The following is a 21,993-nucleotide window of genomic DNA, read 5'->3' on the forward strand; positions in this document are numbered from 1 at the left end:
CTAGATCAACACCAATCAGTCTTTGCCCTAAACATGAGAAGAAATTGGAACAGCTGGAATGGGAAGGGATTCTCTATAAAGCTGAAAGTCTTCTAGGATGGATCTGTCATGGTGGTGGAGAAAATTGGGTTTTCTTAGGCTTTGTTTGGATCTACAAGATCACGACACCCAAAATTAAAACCATATCTCAACACCCAAAATTAAGGAGCTTGTTCCTAAGTCTTGTATATTGATTATAAAGGTATATTTCTTCAAAATGCATAAAATGCAGTGATTTGTGTACATATAGCACCCTCTGAGAGTAAAAATTTTTGTTAGTACACAAAGACATTATCATTTATACATAAAATTTTTCAAGAGGGAAAAAATTCAGGTCATTCTGGGATTTTATTAACTTCGTATTTCTTGGAAAATATGCAAAGAATATGAGATTTTAGCTCAAGTAATTATAAGAGCTATAGAATCAAATGTGAAATTCAATCCAAATCAACCCCTCCCTTGTGGTCAAGAGGTTAAGAGCACTAAATACTGGTAGTTCAGAATTAGGCAAATAGTGTAATTGCATTGGTGTTTTAAGTAATTTTTCCCATGTGTGATATGCCATAACCCAAATTCTCATAGAAACAGTTTGCTGGCTTCCTCCCTGAAACATCCTTTCCCTGAGGCAGATAACCCTCGTGTTCTTTGCTATATCCCAATAGCTTAATCTAATGTAACCTGATCAGTCAGAGTAAAATCCATTTTAAAGTACCAACCACAAGGTGTTTGGGATATATGTGTGGTTCTATAAGACTGAAATCTGATACTAATTATGTCAAAATTGTTGCTGAAATGCAGACACATGTAATAAAAGTGAAATACAAAAGGCATTAGGTCAGATTAAGACAATGATTACCTGTACATTCAAAATCTCTTGAAACTTTTGGAAAGAAAATTTGCTAATGTGCCAATTTTGTGTAATTTTTATAATTCAAAGCCCACTGTGATAAGGCACATAGTTAAAAAAATTGCTATATCAGTGGTATTTGATCAGTGATAAAGGTGATAAGTTTTTAAGCCAAATTTTCAGTGGCAGTGAAATATGGGTGGCTTATGTTAACCAAAATCAAAACATACCATGGAATGAAGACATGTTTTGATGATGTTGATGAATCAGTATGGCTGTCCTGCAAGTGGGTGGCAAATCGGGAAGCAGATTTCTGTAAAGATAGAATTATGATGTTGGTTATATGATATAACAAGTGCCTTAATATTAGTGGTAATTATGTTGAATAGTAGATTAAGGTACAGGCTTTCACGTAAAAATAGTTAAAAAAATTGGACGTTAATCTATTTTATATCAAAGCAATACTTAAAAGATACTCCTTGAACTTCCATGCTGATCATAACTAGCTAACATACATGAAGATGTGTAATGAATGAGTTAGCCACCAAGTTCATTGAATTTTAAACTGATTGAAGGTGCTAAAAATGGTGAAAACACTTTGCTGATTATCAGCTGTCACAAGGTCCTAACGATTCTGAATGTACTTTTAATGGGAATGAATAAAGATACCTCAAACACTCAATATTTTTATTTAATTTGCACCACACATATAAAATTATATGCATCATACATCCTACTAGAAATGTTTTTTATTGATTTGTTTTCTGTATCGGATGGCTTAAGTATAGCTGACAGTTACACATAAAATAATGCTTAATTTTTAAGCTTTTTTGGGGGGTGTGATCACTTTTTCATTCTTCTTTTTTTCAAAGAATTTCCATTTGTCCACTTTTGTGATTACCCTTACTATTGTTGAAGAGTGTACACTACTTCAGAGTTCAGTGAGGAACAAAAACTATTTTGTCTTTGATCCAGCAGTTTCAGTTTCCTGAAGTTTATGGAACAGAGGTTTGCTATTTTTCTTTGGTACTTCCATATAATTTCAGCTGCCATTTTTTAAACCAGAATAATTGCCGACTTCATGTTTATTTTTGTTATACACTTCGTAGCTGCCATATTTCCATGCTTGCTTCTAATATGGCATCAGAAGTATTTTTTCGGTCTGAACTTTTGCCACGTTAACTCAGCAAGATAAGATTCAGAATTATGCAAACTGTGCATCATTGATTTTTATTCTACACTTGATGCAGCATCATATTTTTAAACGATTTTGTGTATGAGCAGCTGTTATTGGATCAACAAAATGAAATTTATGATTCACAATAATATATCTGTAAGCTGCTTTTTATAGTTCCCTTGTTTCATATGCTTTGCCAGAAGTCTGAATAAGTCATCAAATTCTATTGTATATGGTCGACGATTTTTGTCATTAGCAATGTTGCCTGTCTATTCTTTTGTGTATTAATTCACTGCGTGTAATGAATTTAATTCTAATTCATAATGAATTTTATATTTATGTACTAATTATTAATATATATTTTCATTTAAAAACAGTTTTCTCTTGAATTCGTTACATTTCTTAAAAAACTGGTGAAAATTTAGTCAAAAAACAAGGGATTCCTCCCCAAGCTACTACCTTCTTAGGGTTATAGGCAAACAAACAGCTGCTGTTCCTGCCCCCTTTAACTTTCAGCACTAATCACGTGTTTTGTTAGGGAAAGAGATTGAAAACATTCCTTGAAATTTTGCAGATGGAGGAAACACGCACTACGGCACTGTGGTCATCAATCCACACATGCGGTCTGAGTACCTGCATCTGTTGCTTAGTTACAGATGCCATAATGGAACATTCGTTTATGTTTGCATTTTTTGTGCATGTTTAAAATTCCTCAGATAATTCAAAATTCTGCCAACCATGAAATTTGGTGTGATACCTTTTCTAAATGCAGAAGATGGGAAAGCGGCCAGTATTCATCATCAGATTAGTGAAATACACGGAAAAAACACTATGAGCATTGGAATGGTAGAAAAATGGGTTAGAATATTTAATGACTTGGTGCAGAAGTTTGATACAATATTTCATGAAAACAGATGTTTTGCAGTTTCATGATTATGTGGTGAGTGTTGCATTATTAATGTGATTAAAAGTGCCACCTATTATCTTTTTATATTTTGAGTTAAGTTGCTCTTGAATGGCAACATTGTTAATACATAGAATAAATTTGTTTTGAAAAAAAAATTTTTTTTTCCTGTTGTTAAAAGAAAAAAAACTGAGTAAGAAACAGTTTGAATTTCTTTTTTCTTATCCAACATTTGGTGGATGGATGTTTTAGTAAGAAAAAGAGTGTCATTAAGGGCATCATTTATGAAATGTATAATAATTCAGTAACTCTTTTTGAGGAGGAAACATTTAAAAAATCGTACATTGAAGTTAAACTCACTTCATTAGAAAGAATAAAAACTAGTTGAAGTAAAATTGATGAGCAAATTTTAGGATCTTTGCTAGCCAGTGAAACAAAAATTGTTGCATATAATAATGAGTATGAAAGAATTGAACAGCATAATGAAAATGTGATGGCACAAGATTACGTGCGAATTATATTTTACAAAATGTGATTTCTTATCAAGAATTTGTAATTTCTAATGTGGAGAGACCAAAACTTCTCAAGATTGAACTGATGAAATTTGGGGGAAAAGTTAAAGATTGTTTGCTCTTCTGGAGCTACTTCAGCAGAATTCATGAAGATAAACATATACGAGTCAGAGAATAAATTCCAATATTTGATTTTGTATGGCTTTAGGAACAAGGGCCAAAGAAATAATTGACAGTTACCCCCCCAACTGCCGAGAATTATTCAAAAGCAGTAGAGAGTTTGCAAAACAGATTCGGTCATAAAGAACTATTAATAGAGTTGTATGTTAGAGAATTATTGGGACTAGTAGTAAAAAATGCTACTAATATGAAACCCAAAACTAACAATGCAGTTGTGTGATAAATTAGAGACACATTTAAGATCCCTTGTATCAATAGGGATGACTTCAGACAAGTATGCTGCTATGCTATTTCCTCTGGTAGAGTCAGGCATTCCAGAGGAAATATTGCATGTTTGGCTAAGGAATCCATCTTAAAAAGATAAATCTTATAGTAATAAACTAGCTCAACTCCTACATTCTTACAGTAATGAACTAGTTATTGAATCAGGTATAAAGCAAAATGACCCTGGTTTTAGAAAGCAGACATACCAAGAGTCTGAGATTGCCATTCCTACAACAAGTAATTGTTCATAAGTTCTAAGGTAGGTTCTAAAATTAAATGTGTGTTTTGTGACAACGCCATCAAAACAAGGACTGTTTTTACAGTCAGACACTTAACCCATGAAGAAGAATTAAGCTTGTTAAAAAACAAAATATGCTTTTGAACCTGTTTGAAAATTGACCATATATCAAAAATGTGTAAAAGTTATGTTTGCTGTATGTTATATGATAAAACAGATTTTATTATAATGTGCTTGGAATTTCAATAAAAGCCAAAGATTCCTCCAAAAGTTAAAAACGAAGGCAATACTGTTTTATCTAATATGTGCGGTTCCCCTGGTGAAGTTTATCTTCCAACTTTGATAGTGGAAGTGATTATAGATGGAAAGAAACGTCCCTGGAGCCTTGATTGATTATGGCTCCCAGAAATCGTATATTCTAAAGTCTACTGCTAAAGAACTTGAATTAACAACTCATAGTTCATCTAGACTAACTTACATTGTTTTTGGAGATAAAAGAACCTTCACAGATCATGAATGTTTTTGCATTAAAGTTTGCAATTTACATACAAGCTTTTGTTATGAACTATTTGTCCTAGACCAAAAAACTATTTGTGGAAACATACCAAGTGTTTTGGATGGACAATTTACTGAAGAACTGAGAAAATGAGCATTACTATCACAGATGTAAGTAGAAGTAACATGCTCATTGAAATTATAATTGAGGCAGATTTCGCTGGAAATCTTTATGCTGGAAAAATTCAGAAATTAAATTCTGGACTAACTGTGGTGGAATCTCATCTGGGATGGGTTTTGATGGGAAAATCAGAAACTAATATTGCTATAGATTCTTTAGCAGCTGTTCCACTACTAAGGCAAGGCATAATGAGAATTTAATGAAACTTTGGAAGTTGGAAACCATTGGAATTAAAGATCCCTATGAACTATATAGCGGTAAAGAAACTGAAGAAGCTGTCGTAGGTCATCTTAAGAAGATAGTAACTATGAATTAGGAAGGAAGATATGAATTTAGATTGCCATAGAAGAATTTTCTTGGTAATAAAATTATTCCTGAAAAAAGATCAACTTACATCAAAATTGATTTCTGATGACAACTATGATGCTTACAATTTTATTTTCATGGAATGGATTGAAGATAACATTATAGAAAGGTACTGTCTGAGGAACATTCATTTGCCTCGTATTATTTTCCTCACCGAGGAGTGTATAAAGAAAATTGAGCAACAAAACTTAGATCAGTCTTTGATACCTCGAGTAAACAAAAAGGAAGCCCTTCTTTGAACAAATGTTTAGAAATGGAGCAAATACCATTGTATTAATACCTGAAGTGATTCTTAAGTTCAAAGAAAAGAAAATAGGATTGATTGCTTACATAAAGAAGACATTTTTGCAAATTTCCATTTGTAACGAAGACAGAGATTATAACCATTTTCTCTGGTGGGAAGATGTCAAAAATAAAAAGCAAGTTTTTTAGACATAAAAGAGTGGTTTTTCAGAGTAGCTTGCAGCCCTTTCATTCTAGGAGCTGTTATCCAATACCATCTTGAAAATGTAAAACATGAAGCTAAAGATATTGCTGTAGAATAAAGAAAAATCATTTTATGTTGGTAACTGCGTCACTTCAGTTGACTCAGAGGAAGAAATGCATACATTTTTAAAGTGTCTACCTAGTTGATGGCCAAAGCCAAATTCGAATTGAGAGGGTGTTTTCCAAATGTAACAGGCCAGGAATTTTAGTTGAATCAACCCATGTCTTGGATTTATTTTGGGATCGTTATGAACATATCTTATTTTGAAGTATTCAGTTCCATTGGATTTTCTAGACCGGTTACTCTTTTCCAAAACTGTGACTCCAGGAAAGCTGGAAACCAAAACTGAGTTGAGATGTTGAAATACTAAAAGAACTGGCAAAACAGTTTTTAAAGTGGCTTGATGAATTTCATTTGCTGAAACTTGCAAAAATTCCAAGATCTAGATTGAATGATAATGACTCCTCAGTAAGTTTGCATACATTTTGTGATGCCTCTGGTTTAGCATATGCATCAGTTGTGTTTATAAGGAGCAAGAGTGAAAGATAAGTGAAAATTCAATTGGTACTTGCCAAATCCAGAATCGCTTTGTTAAAAAAATGTCTATTCCAAGAATGGAATTGATTGGCTTGCAGCATTAGTGTTAGACGATCTCTTTCTGTAAAACAGCTTTGAATTTTATGAATGTGAAAGAATTTTTCTGGACAGATTCATCGACTGCATTACATTGGATTCACAACCAAAAACCATGGACAGTATTTATTCAAAATACGGTTAAAAAAATTTTATCATTTTCAAACATACAAAACTGGAAACACATACCTGGCCCAGAAAACCCTGCAGATTTATTTATCATCAAGAAGTTGTGCTGTAAAGAAATGAATGGACTCCATTGGTGGGAGGGACCATCCTGCCTGAAGAAGGAGGAAGATCAATGGCAAAAATCTGATACATTGATCAAATAAGAAGTATTTTCAGAACCGGAAAAGAAATCGTTGACAATATTAAATGCCATGATTGAAAAAGTTTGGTTTCTTACATACTTTTCAATGTGTAGAAAAATAATCAGAATCATTGCACGAATTTTAAGATTCTTGAATAAATCTCGGAAAACTAAGAAAACAGAACGAATGGTGACTTTTAGAATCAGAAAGCATGATTGTTAATTTAGTTCAAAAAGAATCTTTTACTGAAGAATACTTATCTGGATTGAAATCTCTTTCTCATTTCAAAGATCTTTCAGAAACAATTTATATTAAAACACAATTGACAGAAGGAAAAGATTGCGAGAACTTTGAAACACCCATTTTATTACCCAGTAAACAAATAGGCAGAGCTATACATCCCAGAATAGCATTTAGAATTACTACATTGTGGGTTGAATACTCTATTGATGGATTTAAGAGAAAGTTTCTGGATTGTAAATGCAGGAAAAGTGTTAGAAAAGTAATTGAAAAATGTATCAGATGTGGAAGACACACCACTAAGGCAATTAAGATGATTCCTGTTGCATTGCCAGAATACCGAATCAGGGCTGCAACAGTGTTTGTAGTGTTGATTATGCCAATCCACTTGTTTTGAAGGGAGGACTCAAAAACTGGATTGTTCTATACACTTGACGAGTCTTTTAGTGCTGTTCATTCAGAACTTGTGCAGTCTTTGTTAACTAAAGCATTTTACTCAGCCTAAGAATATTTATAGCCCATCGAGGGTGACCTCTAGTCATTTATAGCAATAGTGGGAAGTAATTTCCCTGGTAAAAATAACTTTTTCAACTTGATTGACTGGAAATTGATTGACCATTTTGAAGAAAATAACTTGGAAGCTAAATCATCCTACTGCGGTTTGGTGGAGGGTTCTGAGAGTGCCTTGTGCATTCAGTTAAAGAAGTATTGCAACATGTGCTAGGTAATGCAAGTTTGATGTACGAAGAAATGCTAATTTTGATTTGTAATTGCGAGTCCATAATAAATGCAAGGCCTATTACATACATAACAGAAAATACAGATAACTTGCAGCCTTTAACTCTAGCAATGTTCCTGCAGCTTTAAGAAGTGGTCATTCCTGATCTGGATCATATAGACAAAGTGAATTTCCCAAAAAAAGAATTCAGCTCCAACGATGTCTTAGAGAAACTTTTAGGCAGAGATTTAGAACAGAGTACCTTGGACAATTACTGCTCCAACCATTTTCAAAACTTCCAGAGCAGTCAATAAAAATTGGTGATATTGTTATAATTGAAAAAGTCAATCAAAAACGTGCATTTTGGCCGCTAGGGCGTGTAATCCTTATTTATCCTGGTAAAGATGGTAATGATAGATTAGTGCATTTGAAAACTGCTTATAGAGAATTAGGGCCCTGTTGATGACAAGGAGCATAAATAAGGATCTTCTCTTAATGGATGACCGCTAACTTTCATCATTCCAGTAACCGTAAGGACTGTTGGCTAAATTGGCATTTGTCACAGCGACCGTCGGAGGGATCCTTACGGTAAGTAACCTTCATTCGAGTGTTGGGAAAGTTCGTTAAAATGAGCCAATCATATTACAGCTACTAGAGATACAGGCTGACTTGTCAGCCATTTTAAAGCATAGGCCGTGTGTTATAGCCATGCTTTAGGGTTGTGATTCAGATTTGATGTGCCATCTTTGGCTCTTTAGCGGTGTTCACTAAAACTTTATTGTTTAACATTCTAGGGTATCCAAACTTCCGATTTTTTGCATTCATATAAAGACGTGTGGTTTTTGCCCCCCTTCTTTTCTCTGTAGTTCAGCTTCTTGCTCGTATTTTTTTTAACTACCAAATTTCTCATATGTTTTAAGTTATTTTAAAAGTTTCTAAAACATTTTCATATATTATATTTCACATTTGTATATTAGTTAAAAATACTTTTTTTTTTGAATTCCTTTATTGAATTTTCAATTTTTACTTTTAAATACATGCATAATGTTAAGTATCTCAAGCGATAACTCCCTCAAAAATAAGCCAAACCATGTAAAATTTTAATATGTTGCCAAGTAAGAGTTGCTGAGTAAAACTGCGATATGCAAATTAGTGGCGCTGCTCTCGGAATATGTCATCTGGGAGGAGCATAAAAGCCCATGTTTGAGAGCAAGCCCACATATTTCACTGTGACAGTGACATCAGAAATCTGAGATAGCCAATTCGTAACAATGACCTCCAGGCATCATTTCCCTGCAGAACTGCGCTGGAGAACCATTGAGAGACTAGAGGCAGGACAAAGTCAAACACAGGTGGCCACTGCTACGAGCACCGAGGACCGATATTTGACATTATGTGCACGCAGGAATAGAACCGCTACTCCGACTCTTCTTAGATCTTCCCTTGCTGCAGCCACCGGAAGGTTCGTGTCAATGTCAACTGTGCGTGTAAAAGGCTTCACGAAGGTGGTCTGTATGTGAAGCGACCAGCCATTTGTGTGCCGCTCACGCCACGCCATAGGAGGGACAGTTTTCAGTGGGCACGACAACATGTCCACTGGAAGCCTGATCGATGGAGGGCGGTTCTCTTTACGGATGAGTCCAGGTTTAGTCTAGAAAGCGATAGTAGGCATTATTTGATATGAAGAGAACTTAGAACCCGTTATTATCCATGAAAGGGATGCATACGGAAAGGGCAGTGTCTGTGTTTGGGGGGCATCTCTTTGGGTGGATGCACAGACCTCCATGTCTTTCCAAGGGGAACCGTGAATGCTCAGATTTATAGAGATGACATCCTTGGTGTTTATATGCGCCCATATGCCGGGGCAATGATGCTTTCCTGTTACAGAACAACAACGCAAGACCACACAGGGCTTGCATGGTAGATGATTATCTTAAATAGGAAACAATTACGCACATGGAGTGGCTAGCTTGATCCCCGGACTTGAATCCTATCGAGCACGTTTGGGATGCTTTAAGGAGACGTCTAGCTGCTTTCAATCCGCCCCCTCAGACACTTGTATGCTTGCAACTGCTTTGCAAGAGCAATGACTCTCGCTTCCTATGGAACTGATAGTCCGCATAATTGAAAGCATCACACATCGCTGTATGTGCTGTATTGCTTCTAGAGGCAATCATATTCCATATTGAAGGTGCTTTTCCTATAGTAAACTGACACCTTCGATTTGTTCATTTTGTACATGTGCTAATTTCTATACTACCATATTTGTCTGGTAATTTCTTTTTATGATATTTGATACCTTACTGTGTTGTATATTGTGGATAAGTTTCACTAAATTCTACATGTAACTTTTTCAGTAATCGTGATTTTTCTGATTTTTCCTTAATTTAGGATAACCAGTGTATATTCTGTGGGTTATGACACCAGAACTAACATTTTGCCATTTCCTTTGCATCACACAATGCTAATCCCACTTCCATCCATTTACTATCTACTATATTTTACTTAATATATGTTATCTCTCTTCATAAACAAATCTTCTAAACAGTTTGCAAGACACCTAACAATATATTTAATAGAAAGAGTAGATAAATCGGTATCTTTTAGAAAGTGGTGCACTTAAGCGATGGATACTGTTTTGTGTTGACCTTATGCTGAAGTATTTAATATTTTTTGCAGGTTGAATGCTAGATTTTATTTATGTACTCTGGTTTTATTGTTTCTTACATTATATTTGATACTTGTATCTTTATTTTTCCCGAGTGGTGTGGTAGTGAAGATTAATTAAACTTCAGATGGTAATTTACTTGCAAGTTGTGCTAGTCATTGCTATGGAAATAGAAATCATATGGAATTAAACAATTTCTTATATATCTTAAATATGATATGGAATTAAACAATTTCCTTAAAGTTAAATAGTAGGCCATATAAGTCAAAATTGAAAGCTATAGTTCGACTGCCTGAGCAGTGACCATTAGTGCAAACACACATGTGCCATTTGGACTGATTTATTCTCAAAATAGGGTGGATGGAGTCTGTAGAAGCATGTCTTAAGGATATTTTTTGTTCTTACTTTTTCCCTGTTTATTTCCATGGTGCTCAAAGGGTACGGATATAAGAAGACAAAATTACTTTTAACTAATCTAAGCTGATATGCTGATCATCAATTTTTATTAGCTGTTTTATTACATTGTATTTAATTCTGTGCCTTTATTTATTTATATATTCATAAAAATAGAAGTATTTTCCAAATTAGCTTTGCTGTGTGTGCATTATTTTATAATAAAACATAATAAGTAAATTTTATTACATTATAACTGTAATTAAAATTGTTCAATTATTATATTATATTGTATGATTTTTCATTATTCTGTTATTATTAGTTCTAATAATCTAATTATTTTAATTAATCATAATAATTATATGATAATATATAATTATATTATAAATGATAATTATTTGATCTTTGATTTAAAATCTATGTATATTATCACACACTGATAAGTTTCTGATTAATTAATTATAATTATGATACAGTGATAAATATTAATTCTAGTTATTTAAATAATTATAATAACTAATTAAAAAAAGTAATTATTATATCACTTTGTATTTTGTGCTAAAAGCTGTATGCAGTTACACATACTGGGGGGGGGGTTAAAAAACAAAATTTCTTACCTCTATACTTATTATTCTGTATTACAGTCACTATACATATCGAAGTTCTCATCCTCTTCATCAGAAGAAATAATTAAAGACTCGCATAAATCGTCCATTAAAACATCTTTTTCCATTTGTTCCTTTCTACATTTTCTACATGGGTGCAGTATTTCTTCCAGTTTTCCCTTGCTACACTTTCAAGTGCTTCTTCTGTAATTTTTAATAATTTATCCATTGCCATGATTCCAGTTTTGTTGCAGTTCTGCACAAATTGCTTTATTTCACCTCATATGAATTCAATTGTATTAATGTCCCAGTGGTATGGGGGCAGATGCAGAGCTGTAAAACCATGTTCGTTGAGCATTGAATCAAATTTATATGACTTTTCTTTAGGAGCAGTTTTATTTCATAAGCTTCATTAACTTTCCCTAAAATTGGTGAGAAGTGTACATTTTTGTTAAGTAGCCACAGCATAATTTCTTCTTTTCAACTTTCCATAGTTGGGCATTTATTTAATTGGACAGTGTTATTATCCATTTTTTAATTGGGCAAAAGCTGCTAAGCATTAAATTTTGATTACAATAGAGATTTCAGTGCTGTTAGTATTTTAATTTACATGTTTTTTATGTAATTTAAATCTCAGAGCACTACTAGCATGTTGGGGTACCTAGACAACAATGTATCTGAGATATAATTTTTTGATTAATTTATTTATTTGAAATAATTTAAAGCCTTTTGTTGTCAAGAGGAATGAAGCATGTTGTGCAGCACTGAATAATCGACCTGGTTGGATGTTTCAAATAGTAACCCCTTGGCAGGTACTGTTTCAAGCATTAAATTTTGGTGATTCATTTATTATTCTTTTTTTAATTTTTCATTGCTTCGTTTTTATTAATTTTTTCTATTGCTTCTATTATGTTAATTCTGATGGTTGCATCACTGTTTTAATGAGATTTAACTTCCTGTACAAAAAACTTGACATATTTGACTATTGTAAAATTTTTCACTTTTACTATTAAGGCATGTTATATTTAACTTATTCATTTTTCCTCAGATAGGATAATCATATTTTCTATTTTTTTTAAGTCAATCTTATCGTTTAATCCTTTCCAGCTTAAATAGTGCAGGATTTTTTGCATTAAATTTTTTTTTTAATCCCACTCCTACTGTTTTTAAAGTTATATATAAACTAATAATTCATAATAATTTATAACAAGAAAACTTTCCTTATACCATCTCCAAGGAATACAAATTCAATTCAAAGCCACAAATGAAAATATATATGTGGGTGTGAGTGCACTTATATATTTATAAATCTGTAATATATTTTTATACCAGTTAACTCAGCAATTAAATGAGTCCATGAGTTCATTTTTGGTGGTATTAAATGAGTTCATGAGTTCATTTTTGGTGGTATTTTGATTTTATTTCTTTGTTTAATTTTGAATTCTTATTCAGTGTTGCCAATGTGTTTTTATAATTGCATTTAATTACATATAAAAATATCTTATTTTTAGGTTTATGAAATTGCACTGCATTTTACTCATCATCCTGACCATAATGTTATCACTTCTACTTTGGAAACTCTGTACCAGTTATTAAAATGTGCTCCAAAATCACTGCAGCAAGCTTTGCTCTCTCCCTCTGGCATAACAAAATCATTAATATATACCTCAGACATTCCTAAGTTAAATAGAATTATGAGTGAAAGTAAGTATGCTTTTTCTACTTTGTATAGCAAATAATTTGTTTCTTCTTTTAAAGTAGTCACTTAAAAAGTGAAAGAAATATATATCTGAGAATTATAGATGTTAAAATTTGAAAGAGGGATCATGATACATATGATTAAAATGACTAATATTTGATTTATTTTCTTTCTATAAATACTAGCAGTTACATTACTCCTTGAAGGTCTTCAAAAATAATTTCATTTTTAAAGAAAATAATACTTTTACCAGCATTCTTTTAAGAGCACTTAAAATAATCAAGACTATGCCATTTTTCCTGCATTCTTACTTAGTTGAAGGTTTGTGCCTATGATTAAGATGGCCTAATACATCAGTCCCTTTCTTGTGCTTGTGAATTTTCTGGGCTGGAACTTAGAGAATTTGCATCTTGAATGGTGCAAAATTCACTTGTGCATTATCACTGGTAAAAATTCCTGATGTTTTATGTTTTATCGGGAAAACAAGATAAAACTAGCTGATGTGTTTTTAACCCTTTGTTGCATCATGTCCACTCTAGTAGATAAAAGTTTAAATTTGTTTATTCTTCTGTAAATGCCTTAACAGATTCTATTCCTGTGTTTATTCATTCTATATTATTAGAACTTTCAACTGTCGATCATAGATGGCTGTATAGCATCACTAAGTAAAGCATTGCTATTTGGAAAATGGCTGCTACTTCTTTTTCCAAGTTAGTACAATTTCTCATACTAAACATTATAATATTGCTTACATTTTCTTATACTGCTTTTTTTATTCATAATTAGTAATTTTAGACATTTTATTTTAAATGTCAGTTCGAGAAAATTGTGGAGTGGATAGATAAAATTCTACTGAAAAGAGTGAATTGAAACCCAAATGTAGTGCTTATCAAGCCAAAACACCACTGGAAATGTTTATGTTTGGCAAAGAATTTCTAGAACATTTGACATTTGAATCCAATAGGTACAGGTTACAAAATCGTATCAAAATGAATTCAATCACAACCCAAGAAATGAAGGTATTGTGGGGGATCTGTATATACACTGTTGAAAAAAAAAAGGGGGGAACAGTTCTATATCTCCCATTCTACTGGGCCGATTCACGAAATTCAAATCAGTTCTTTATGTCTCGAAACCACGACTTAGGATATATATTAGATTTATATATAACACTATTCTAACATAGGTATTTTGACACAAATTCAGACTTTTCTGAAATAATATACCATTTTTCTTTACATATTTCGATTCTACGACTCAAATTATGCCTAGATACTAAATTTTGTAAAATTTGGTGCGAAATTTATGGAGAAATTCAACAGTTTATGTTGGCACTTTTTTTTCAGTTGCGCCAAGAATAGTTCATTTGGCATACTTCTTAATATATAATAACCTATTTTCCTTTCAATTTTTACCTCGTGCGTGAGGGAGAGAAAAGTCACGATCATTCCTTTTTTCATATAATGGTCTTTATATTATATTTTTAATTATAATTGTTATTATTTTAAGTATTTTTTCTTTTTCGAATTTCATTTTAATTCTTTAAGTTGCATGGTTTCTTTTGAATAACTGTTTTAAAAATTTCTATTTACTCATTCGAACTGCGCAGTTTAAATCAAAGGTGCATCATTTATTATTTTTTCAAATAGTTTTCTTTATACTATATTTTTAGTCATAGTTACTATTTTAGGTAATTTTTAAATTTTTAGACTTTTATTTTAATTGTTAGTATTGCAATATCTCTTCAGATAATTATTTTAAAATTTTCTATTTATTTATTCGAACTGAGCATTTTAAATATATTTATTAATATAACTTTTCCAGAATTTTATTTTATTTATTTGAATTGCGTGTCTTTTGGAAAAATACTTTGTAACCCAGACTATGATGCATTTTGAAATTGCATATATTAAAAGAGAAAATACAGTAAAGCACAGTTAACACGCCTTTCAATGTTCCGTTCAGGAAAGATATATATAAATAAGAGAGCTGTATAACCAACATTTTAACTTAGGTGTGTGGTGTATTTAATTATGGCAAAGCACGCGAGGGCTATCTGCCTAAGGGGAGGGATGCCTTCGTGGAGGACTTTCTAAGGGAAACTGGCTCGTATACACGTTACACATGGGGAAAACCACGAAAACACCCATGCAGCCAGCCCATTCGTGGGATTCGAACCTCGGACCGAACTACCAGTGTTCAGCGACTTTACTGCTCGGCCGCTGGTGGGCCATTTTAACTTAGGATCACTCTCATACACTGCTTTAAACAGTTTTATCATTATGCCTATTGCTTTACACAATTTTATTCTACATTTGGTTTCTTAAAATGTTATTCATATTTTAGTCAAATATTTTATTTTTGGAATCGCAGGAATCAAATATCATAAGATTAAAATGTCTTAAATTAAAATAAAAAAAATACAAATACTAAATTTTACGCAAAAATTTATTTTTTCTTCTCTTTTTCTTCAGGCATTCTGCTTCATTCTTGCTCTTTTTCTTTGGCATTCTGCGAGTATATTAAAAAGCATACAACTCTCGAAACATCTTGGTATTTCTGAGAGTCATTTTAAATAAAGTTATCGCCTTCCATTTCATAAAGACCCACAAACGGCCAAGCGGAAAAGTCTCTGAATACTGGTAGTTCACTCCGCGGTTTGAATCCCAGTAAACGGGCTGGTTGCATTGGCGTTTTCGTGGATTTTCTCATGTGTAACATGTATGCCAGCTGGTTTCCCTTAGAAAGTTCTTCACAAAGGCATCCTTCCTTTTAGGCAGATAGCCATGCTTTGTCATAACATAATAATCCATTTCAATCCATTTCATCAGTATTTGGTCAGAGTCTTTATCAGTCTTTAGACACTAAGCATATTGAAGGTATGAGATGAAAGGAAAGGCTGGTTTCATCAAGAGATTTTGGTTTATTTAATTATGACAAAGCAAACTAGGGCTATCTGCCTAAGGGGAAGGATACCTTCGGGGAGGACTTTCTAAAGGAAACTGGCTCGTATACACGTTACACATGGGGAAAACCACGAAAACGCCCATGCAGCCAGCCCGTTTGCGGGATTCGAACCTCGGACTGAACTACCAGTGTTCAGCGACTTTATCGCTTGGCCGCTGTTTCGTCAGGAGGGGTGGGCCCATCAATAGCACAGTAAAATTCATAATTAAATAAATCACTTTATACAACAACTCAATAATGGACTGTATACTAAAATTTATTGAATACTAAATTGGACTAATTATACTAAATTGGAACAATCTGCAAGCCTCTGAAAAGTGGAGGCTCATGGCACAAGCCCCATTTGTCCTTGTGTCAGGGCCTTGAACACCACTCCAAATCAAACAGAAGAATCATAACTATTATTAATATCAATGCCAGTTCATCATTTGCAGCACACACTATACGATTTATGTTTTCGCCCCCAAGCATTGTGCAGCAAGTGTTGGAATCAATGCAGTAAGATCTGCTGGAAGCCAATGCAATAAGAGAACTATTTTACAGCAAAACTTGGACGCCAAAGGGAAAATAAAGGAGAGAGTTATACATGACAGCATGTGATAAAACGAAAAACGGCAACAGTTTTTATTTAAGTGCTTAGTTTCTGAACTCAGAAACAGAAATTATAGGAACCTGAAAGGTTAGGTTATTTAATTACGGCAAAGCCTCGAGGGCTATCTGCCTAAGGGGAGGGTTGCCTTCATGGAGGACTTTCTGAGGGAAACTGGCTCGTATACATGTTACACATGTGGAAAAGCACGAAAACGCCCATACAGCCAGCCTGTTCGCGGAATTCGAACTTCGGACCGAACAACCAGTGTTCAGCTTGGCCGCTGTTTCGTCAGGAGGGGTGGGCCCATCAATAGCTCAGTAAAACTCATAATTAAATAAATCACTTTATACAAAAACTCAAAAATGGACTGTATACTAAAATTTATTAATTATTCAAAAAGCAGCATAGTTAGTTCACATCTCTCGGCGGCATCTCAGAACACACTATAAACTCAATACAAGTGGCCGCCAGGTGGCACTATAAAAACATCAGCGTCATCGTTGTAGAACACAAATATTACATATTTTTCACATATGGCGTCTCTGGCGTCAACAAGGGGGGGAAAAACGTCTTTAGGTGACATCCACATACATCACTGGATAAACTCCTGAATCTTCAAATAATTTGACTGAGAAATCATGGGATTCTCCGTTTATGATTCGATATGATGTTCTATAACGTAATTAAAATTTATGCAACCACATAGTCTAAAACCAGTCGCTCTTCGCTTTAATCTGCAACCATATCCTTATGTCTTTTCCGTTAACACAAGCTCGATTGATGGTATTCGCTGGTGTACACGTCCGAGTATTTTCTCTTTGAACACCTAAATTCTTTGAAGTATCCTGAAAGTATCTTCAAAAGCGTCCAACTTTTTTAAACATCTTGGTATGTCTGACAGCCAAATTTCCCTGCAAATTTTTGCTTACTTTTCTTCCTAATTTTCTTCTTTCCTTCTACAGTTATTTTCAGTGCACACACATGAAAATTAAGATTTTTCGATTGCTAGACTTCCATAAATTTTGCATTCTTGTCATTTTTTTAAAAATATCAATTATATGAATTGCGTTTCAGCTGAAGACAGCTTTTCATTTTCTAGTCATTTTATCTATAAATAAAGTTTAAAGCGAAGTCCAAAGGATAAATATTTGAATTAAAAACAGTCCAGCAGTGTTTATTCTGTGCCATCGAGTGACCTGATTCTTATATCGGCTGAAACAATCTAAATCATATTAAAGATCATGTTTTTTATACAATCTATAACGCGAGAGAAAAATTAGCTTCTTAAAACATTCTTTCTAAGAGGATTAATTAAAAAATTTATATTTATATATATATGTTTAAGGCTGTGACTTGAACCAAACTGTCAGACTTTTAAAGTTTAATTTACATGGTGGTTATAATTAAAGTTCCACTTTGAAATGGTCATAAAACGAAAACTACCGGACCAAATGTTATCAAACTTGGGAATCCGGGGATAAAAAAAAAAAAAGAGTTCAAAAACTCACCACCAGGGAAAAAATGACACTATATGCGATATTGTTAAATGAAATAAGACATGAAAACATCGGTTTAAAATGTGTTTAATCGTTTCCGAAACGTGTTACAAAGCATGTTCAATGTAGTGTCCAGCATTTTCCGAAAGCAAGTTAAATCCTGTTACAGCATTCTCAACAGCAGCTCTTAGCGTATCAGGAGGAATGTTACGGACATGTCGTTGTATCACAGTTTTCATTTCTGCCAAATAGTTTAGATTGTCACCATAAACAGTGCTTAGATACAATTGTGTAATGTTTAAAACTCCCTTTTCGTTCCTGTATCTTTAATGTCAAGTATCTTTAAATCGTAAGAAAAACAGTCTGTAGACGACGTACTCCATGATATTCCTAAAGCCTTTGTAATCTGAGGCTTATCCGTAACTTGAAAGAAGTAATCCTGAGTAGCACTTTCTTTATTCTTCAATAATTCTGGATTATTTGAACACCATTTGTGTAACTGCATTCCAGCACATTCTAGAAGACAGCTTAACTGTGTCTGCAACTCCCCTGCTTCTTGCAGCGTATTAGTTCCAGTGATAATGTCGTCCACGTAGCAGTCCTTCAGAGGTGGAGGTCTGGTGGGAAGAGGGGAAGTGTCGGCCTATAAGACGTTCAATCTTGAAATGTTGCCTAAGTAACTGTGCGACACATGTAATGTGGGGCCCAGCCCTGCATAAAAATGGTAGTATCTAAAATGCCACGTTACTGCAGTTCATGTATCACGAAACATTTTAACATTGACTCTAAGCGAGCTGCAATCACAGTGGTCCAGCTGTCAACTGCTCTTCAGAGAAAAATGGTTCAGTTATGGAACTAGCTGTTATTCCTCACCAAACTGTGTGGAATTACTGCTATGCAGTCGAATGCAGTAGGAGAATGCAATGGAACTAGGTAGATAACATGAGGGATTTCTTTGGCCCAAATCGATTAAAAGCGTTTTGAATCAGTATCTTCATGTTTTAGGACCGAATTCACGCTTAAAAAATTACAAATTAGCGATCTGTAAGAAAATGATTTCCAGATTGTACACACTTGTGCGAGTGATTTTCGATCTTACAACATTTTCTAATCGCTAATTCGTGGTTTTCACGAAAGAATTTCTCCCTTACACGGATGGCGCACTCGACTTTTATCAAACTTAACGCCTTTAAATGCTAATTTGCTTACTTCAAAGTTTCTTAAGGGTATACAACATATTAAACCCGTGCAACAAAAAGTTAAGTTAGATTCCAACCCATATTTCGTTTAACAATATTGCATACAGCACCATTTCTTCCCTGGTGGTGAGTTTGTGAACTTTCATTTTTTACAGAAAATAAATTTCCATGACCTCCTTTACACAGTTACCAAGTTTGATAACATTTGATCCAGTGGTTTTTTTTTTTTTTTTTAAATGACTGTTTTAAAGTGGAATTTTAATTATAACCACCCTGTGTATTATTAAATTTAAATTTGAAGCTATACATTATATGTATCCCCTCCCTCCGAAAATTAAATATTGAAACTTCGACCTTGAATTTATTGGATTATCGAAATATTCAATTTGACTTATCTTCTAAGTCCTAGTTCCGACAACAATTCCGTCAAAAATTCCGAATTACTGAAGCTGAAGTAAAAGGTTTATTATATATTCACTGTATGTTAATAAAGTAATCAGAGTGTAATAAAAGTAGATTATAGAATTTACGCTGATGCAACTTTTTGTCTGAATGCACAACATGTAATGGAAGAGAAGGCTTGTAGAGTGTGTTTTTGACATGCCTCTAAAAGTAGATGTCATACTCTTTTTGTCTCTTCAATGTCAAAAAACGTTCCTTTGAGAGGCAACTTTAGTTTTTGGGAAAGAAAAAAAATCACAAGAAGACAAATTTGAAGAACATGCAGGACGATGGAGTACACATACTTATTTTTGGAACACAAGCGGTTCTCTGATTGGTTATCGAATAATGAAAAGATGCATTGTCATGCAATACAAAACATTTGGAATACATTTTCTGACTGAATAACGTAAGATTAAAAGTCATCTGCTTAATTCACAGCCATTTACAAGTCAACTACTCAGGCAGTTGCAGAATCTTTTTGATTCTGAGCTTGTAAGACAAATCTAATATCACTCACTGGATTTAAACACTTCTTTAATCTTCCGAGAACATTCCTTCTTTAGCTCATATTCCAAGAATATTAAGTGAATACAATTATTGCAAAAGAAATTGAATATTCATTTGCACTACGGCTTGGTAGTTTACTGAAGAGTTAACAAAACTTAAATGCTGCATTTTCTGTCTAAGAATACAACAACATTTCAAATATTTACAAATAAAATATTAAATTGGAGATTTAATTGGAGCCTCACCAGTTGCCTAGCATTTGAAGATTGTTAAATACTTATTGTTTGCTGCAAAGTCTAACCCAGGCTGCATGGTTAGTTTTCGTAGTTTTCTAGGTTCTTTTTACAAAGGTTCTCTATGAAAGCATCTTAACCAAATAGCTTCCATTTTCTTTCTATGTTCAAATAACCAACTAACCAAGTTTAAGCGCGATTTCTAAGTGAAGCTTCTAGCAAAACCCGAATACTCATTAAAAATCATGTAGCTTGCCAATTGGGAGTAACATGAAAGATATGGCGCCAATAATTAAATTGCTATTACTGTATGCTGTTTCTAAACTTAGATGATCATTTTTTAATTAAATATAATTGATTTGTAACTTCTACTAAAGCTGACTGTAAGAATTGAAGTGCGAATAAATAATATCTTGTGCAATCTTTATTAATATAAAATTAGAAATATTTGCATAGAAAAATATTTGCATTCAGACAGAAAGTTTTTTGAAATATTTGCAATTACTTTATAAGAAGGATTTATTAATAATTGTAATAATTACTTATTATATTGCTGATGATTAGAATTCAGTTCTTGACAATTACATTCTAAATTAGAATTTTAAGGAAATAATGAAAATATGCTATGCAGAAAAATACATTTTAGGATAAAAAAATTAGGCGAGTTTTTATGTTTAAAAACCTCTCAAATTCATTTAATAAACATCATACGTTCGTTGGTAATTGAATGTAGAATGTTGGGTGTCGTTTATATAATTATTCTTACTTGTCCACAGAACCTGCTGACTTATCGAGCCATTAAGTAGCTGCAGATCATTTCTACATAACCATTGAACTTCCATTAATTTGGTCTGTAGAGGGTTGTATTTTTATATTATAATTTGACTTTTATAGGAATGATTATTATAAACCTTATGTTTCTATAAAAATATACTGTGCTTTAAAAATATGGATGTTAGTATCAGCCGCTCTTTCAGTCACTTCATAAGCAACAGCTTGTTTAGAAATAAATTATGCAGTTAATGTCATAAAATATTTTCATAAAATTCAAATAAACATCAAACGAAAGTTCTCAGTTTTCAACAATTTGATTTAAACGAAGTAAAGTAGCAGACGATAAAACGCCAAAGATAAAAATTTACTCTTACAAATATTTTTTTAAAAAAAGGAAGAAAGAGAGAAATTAAAAAAAAATAGTTAAAAAGGTGAATAATATGATCTAAAATTAAAAAGAAATAGCTTTTCATATAGTATTAATAAATATTTATTATGCATCATTGAGGGAAAAAATTTCATATAATTAATTCTCCGTAAAATTTTATTTGAAATTTAAGGTTAAAAAATAGCTGTGGCAATTAACTGTAACAAAAGTCCGTAAACCACATTTGGCGTTATTATCGCTCAAAAAGATGCCAAATTTCAAAACGCGAAAATATGTAAATTCGTGTATATCTTTGAACGTTGTGAATAAAAAAGTCTAATTTTTTGCTGGTATGCTTAGAAATACAACTGCTTTAAGATGAAGGTAAAAATTTTATAGGTTATAATTCAAAATTTTTTTCGAAAAATTTATAAGAATTATTTAAAAATAGAACCCC

General features: G+C 33.0%; 1 protein-coding gene across 3 annotated transcripts in view; it reads left to right on the plus strand.

The window, feature by feature from the left end:
• Positions 1 to 21,993, plus strand: part of htt (huntingtin) — a 595,026-nt gene that overhangs the window by 106,806 nt on the left and 466,227 nt on the right. For all 3 annotated transcript variants that reach the window (XM_085807902.1, XM_085807903.1, XM_085807904.1), the window contains exon 8: positions 12,770 to 12,962. In XM_085807902.1, coding sequence (XP_085664028.1) covers positions 12,770 to 12,962 — 193 coding nt within the window. The remainder of the gene's footprint in view (positions 1 to 12,769; positions 12,963 to 21,993) is intronic.

This window comes from Stegodyphus dumicola, chromosome X1 (genome assembly GCF_044657685.1).
Source record: "Stegodyphus dumicola isolate Sdum_Otavi_A_Nest chromosome X1, ASM4465768v1".
Taxonomy (NCBI): Eukaryota; Metazoa; Arthropoda; class Arachnida; order Araneae; family Eresidae; genus Stegodyphus; species Stegodyphus dumicola.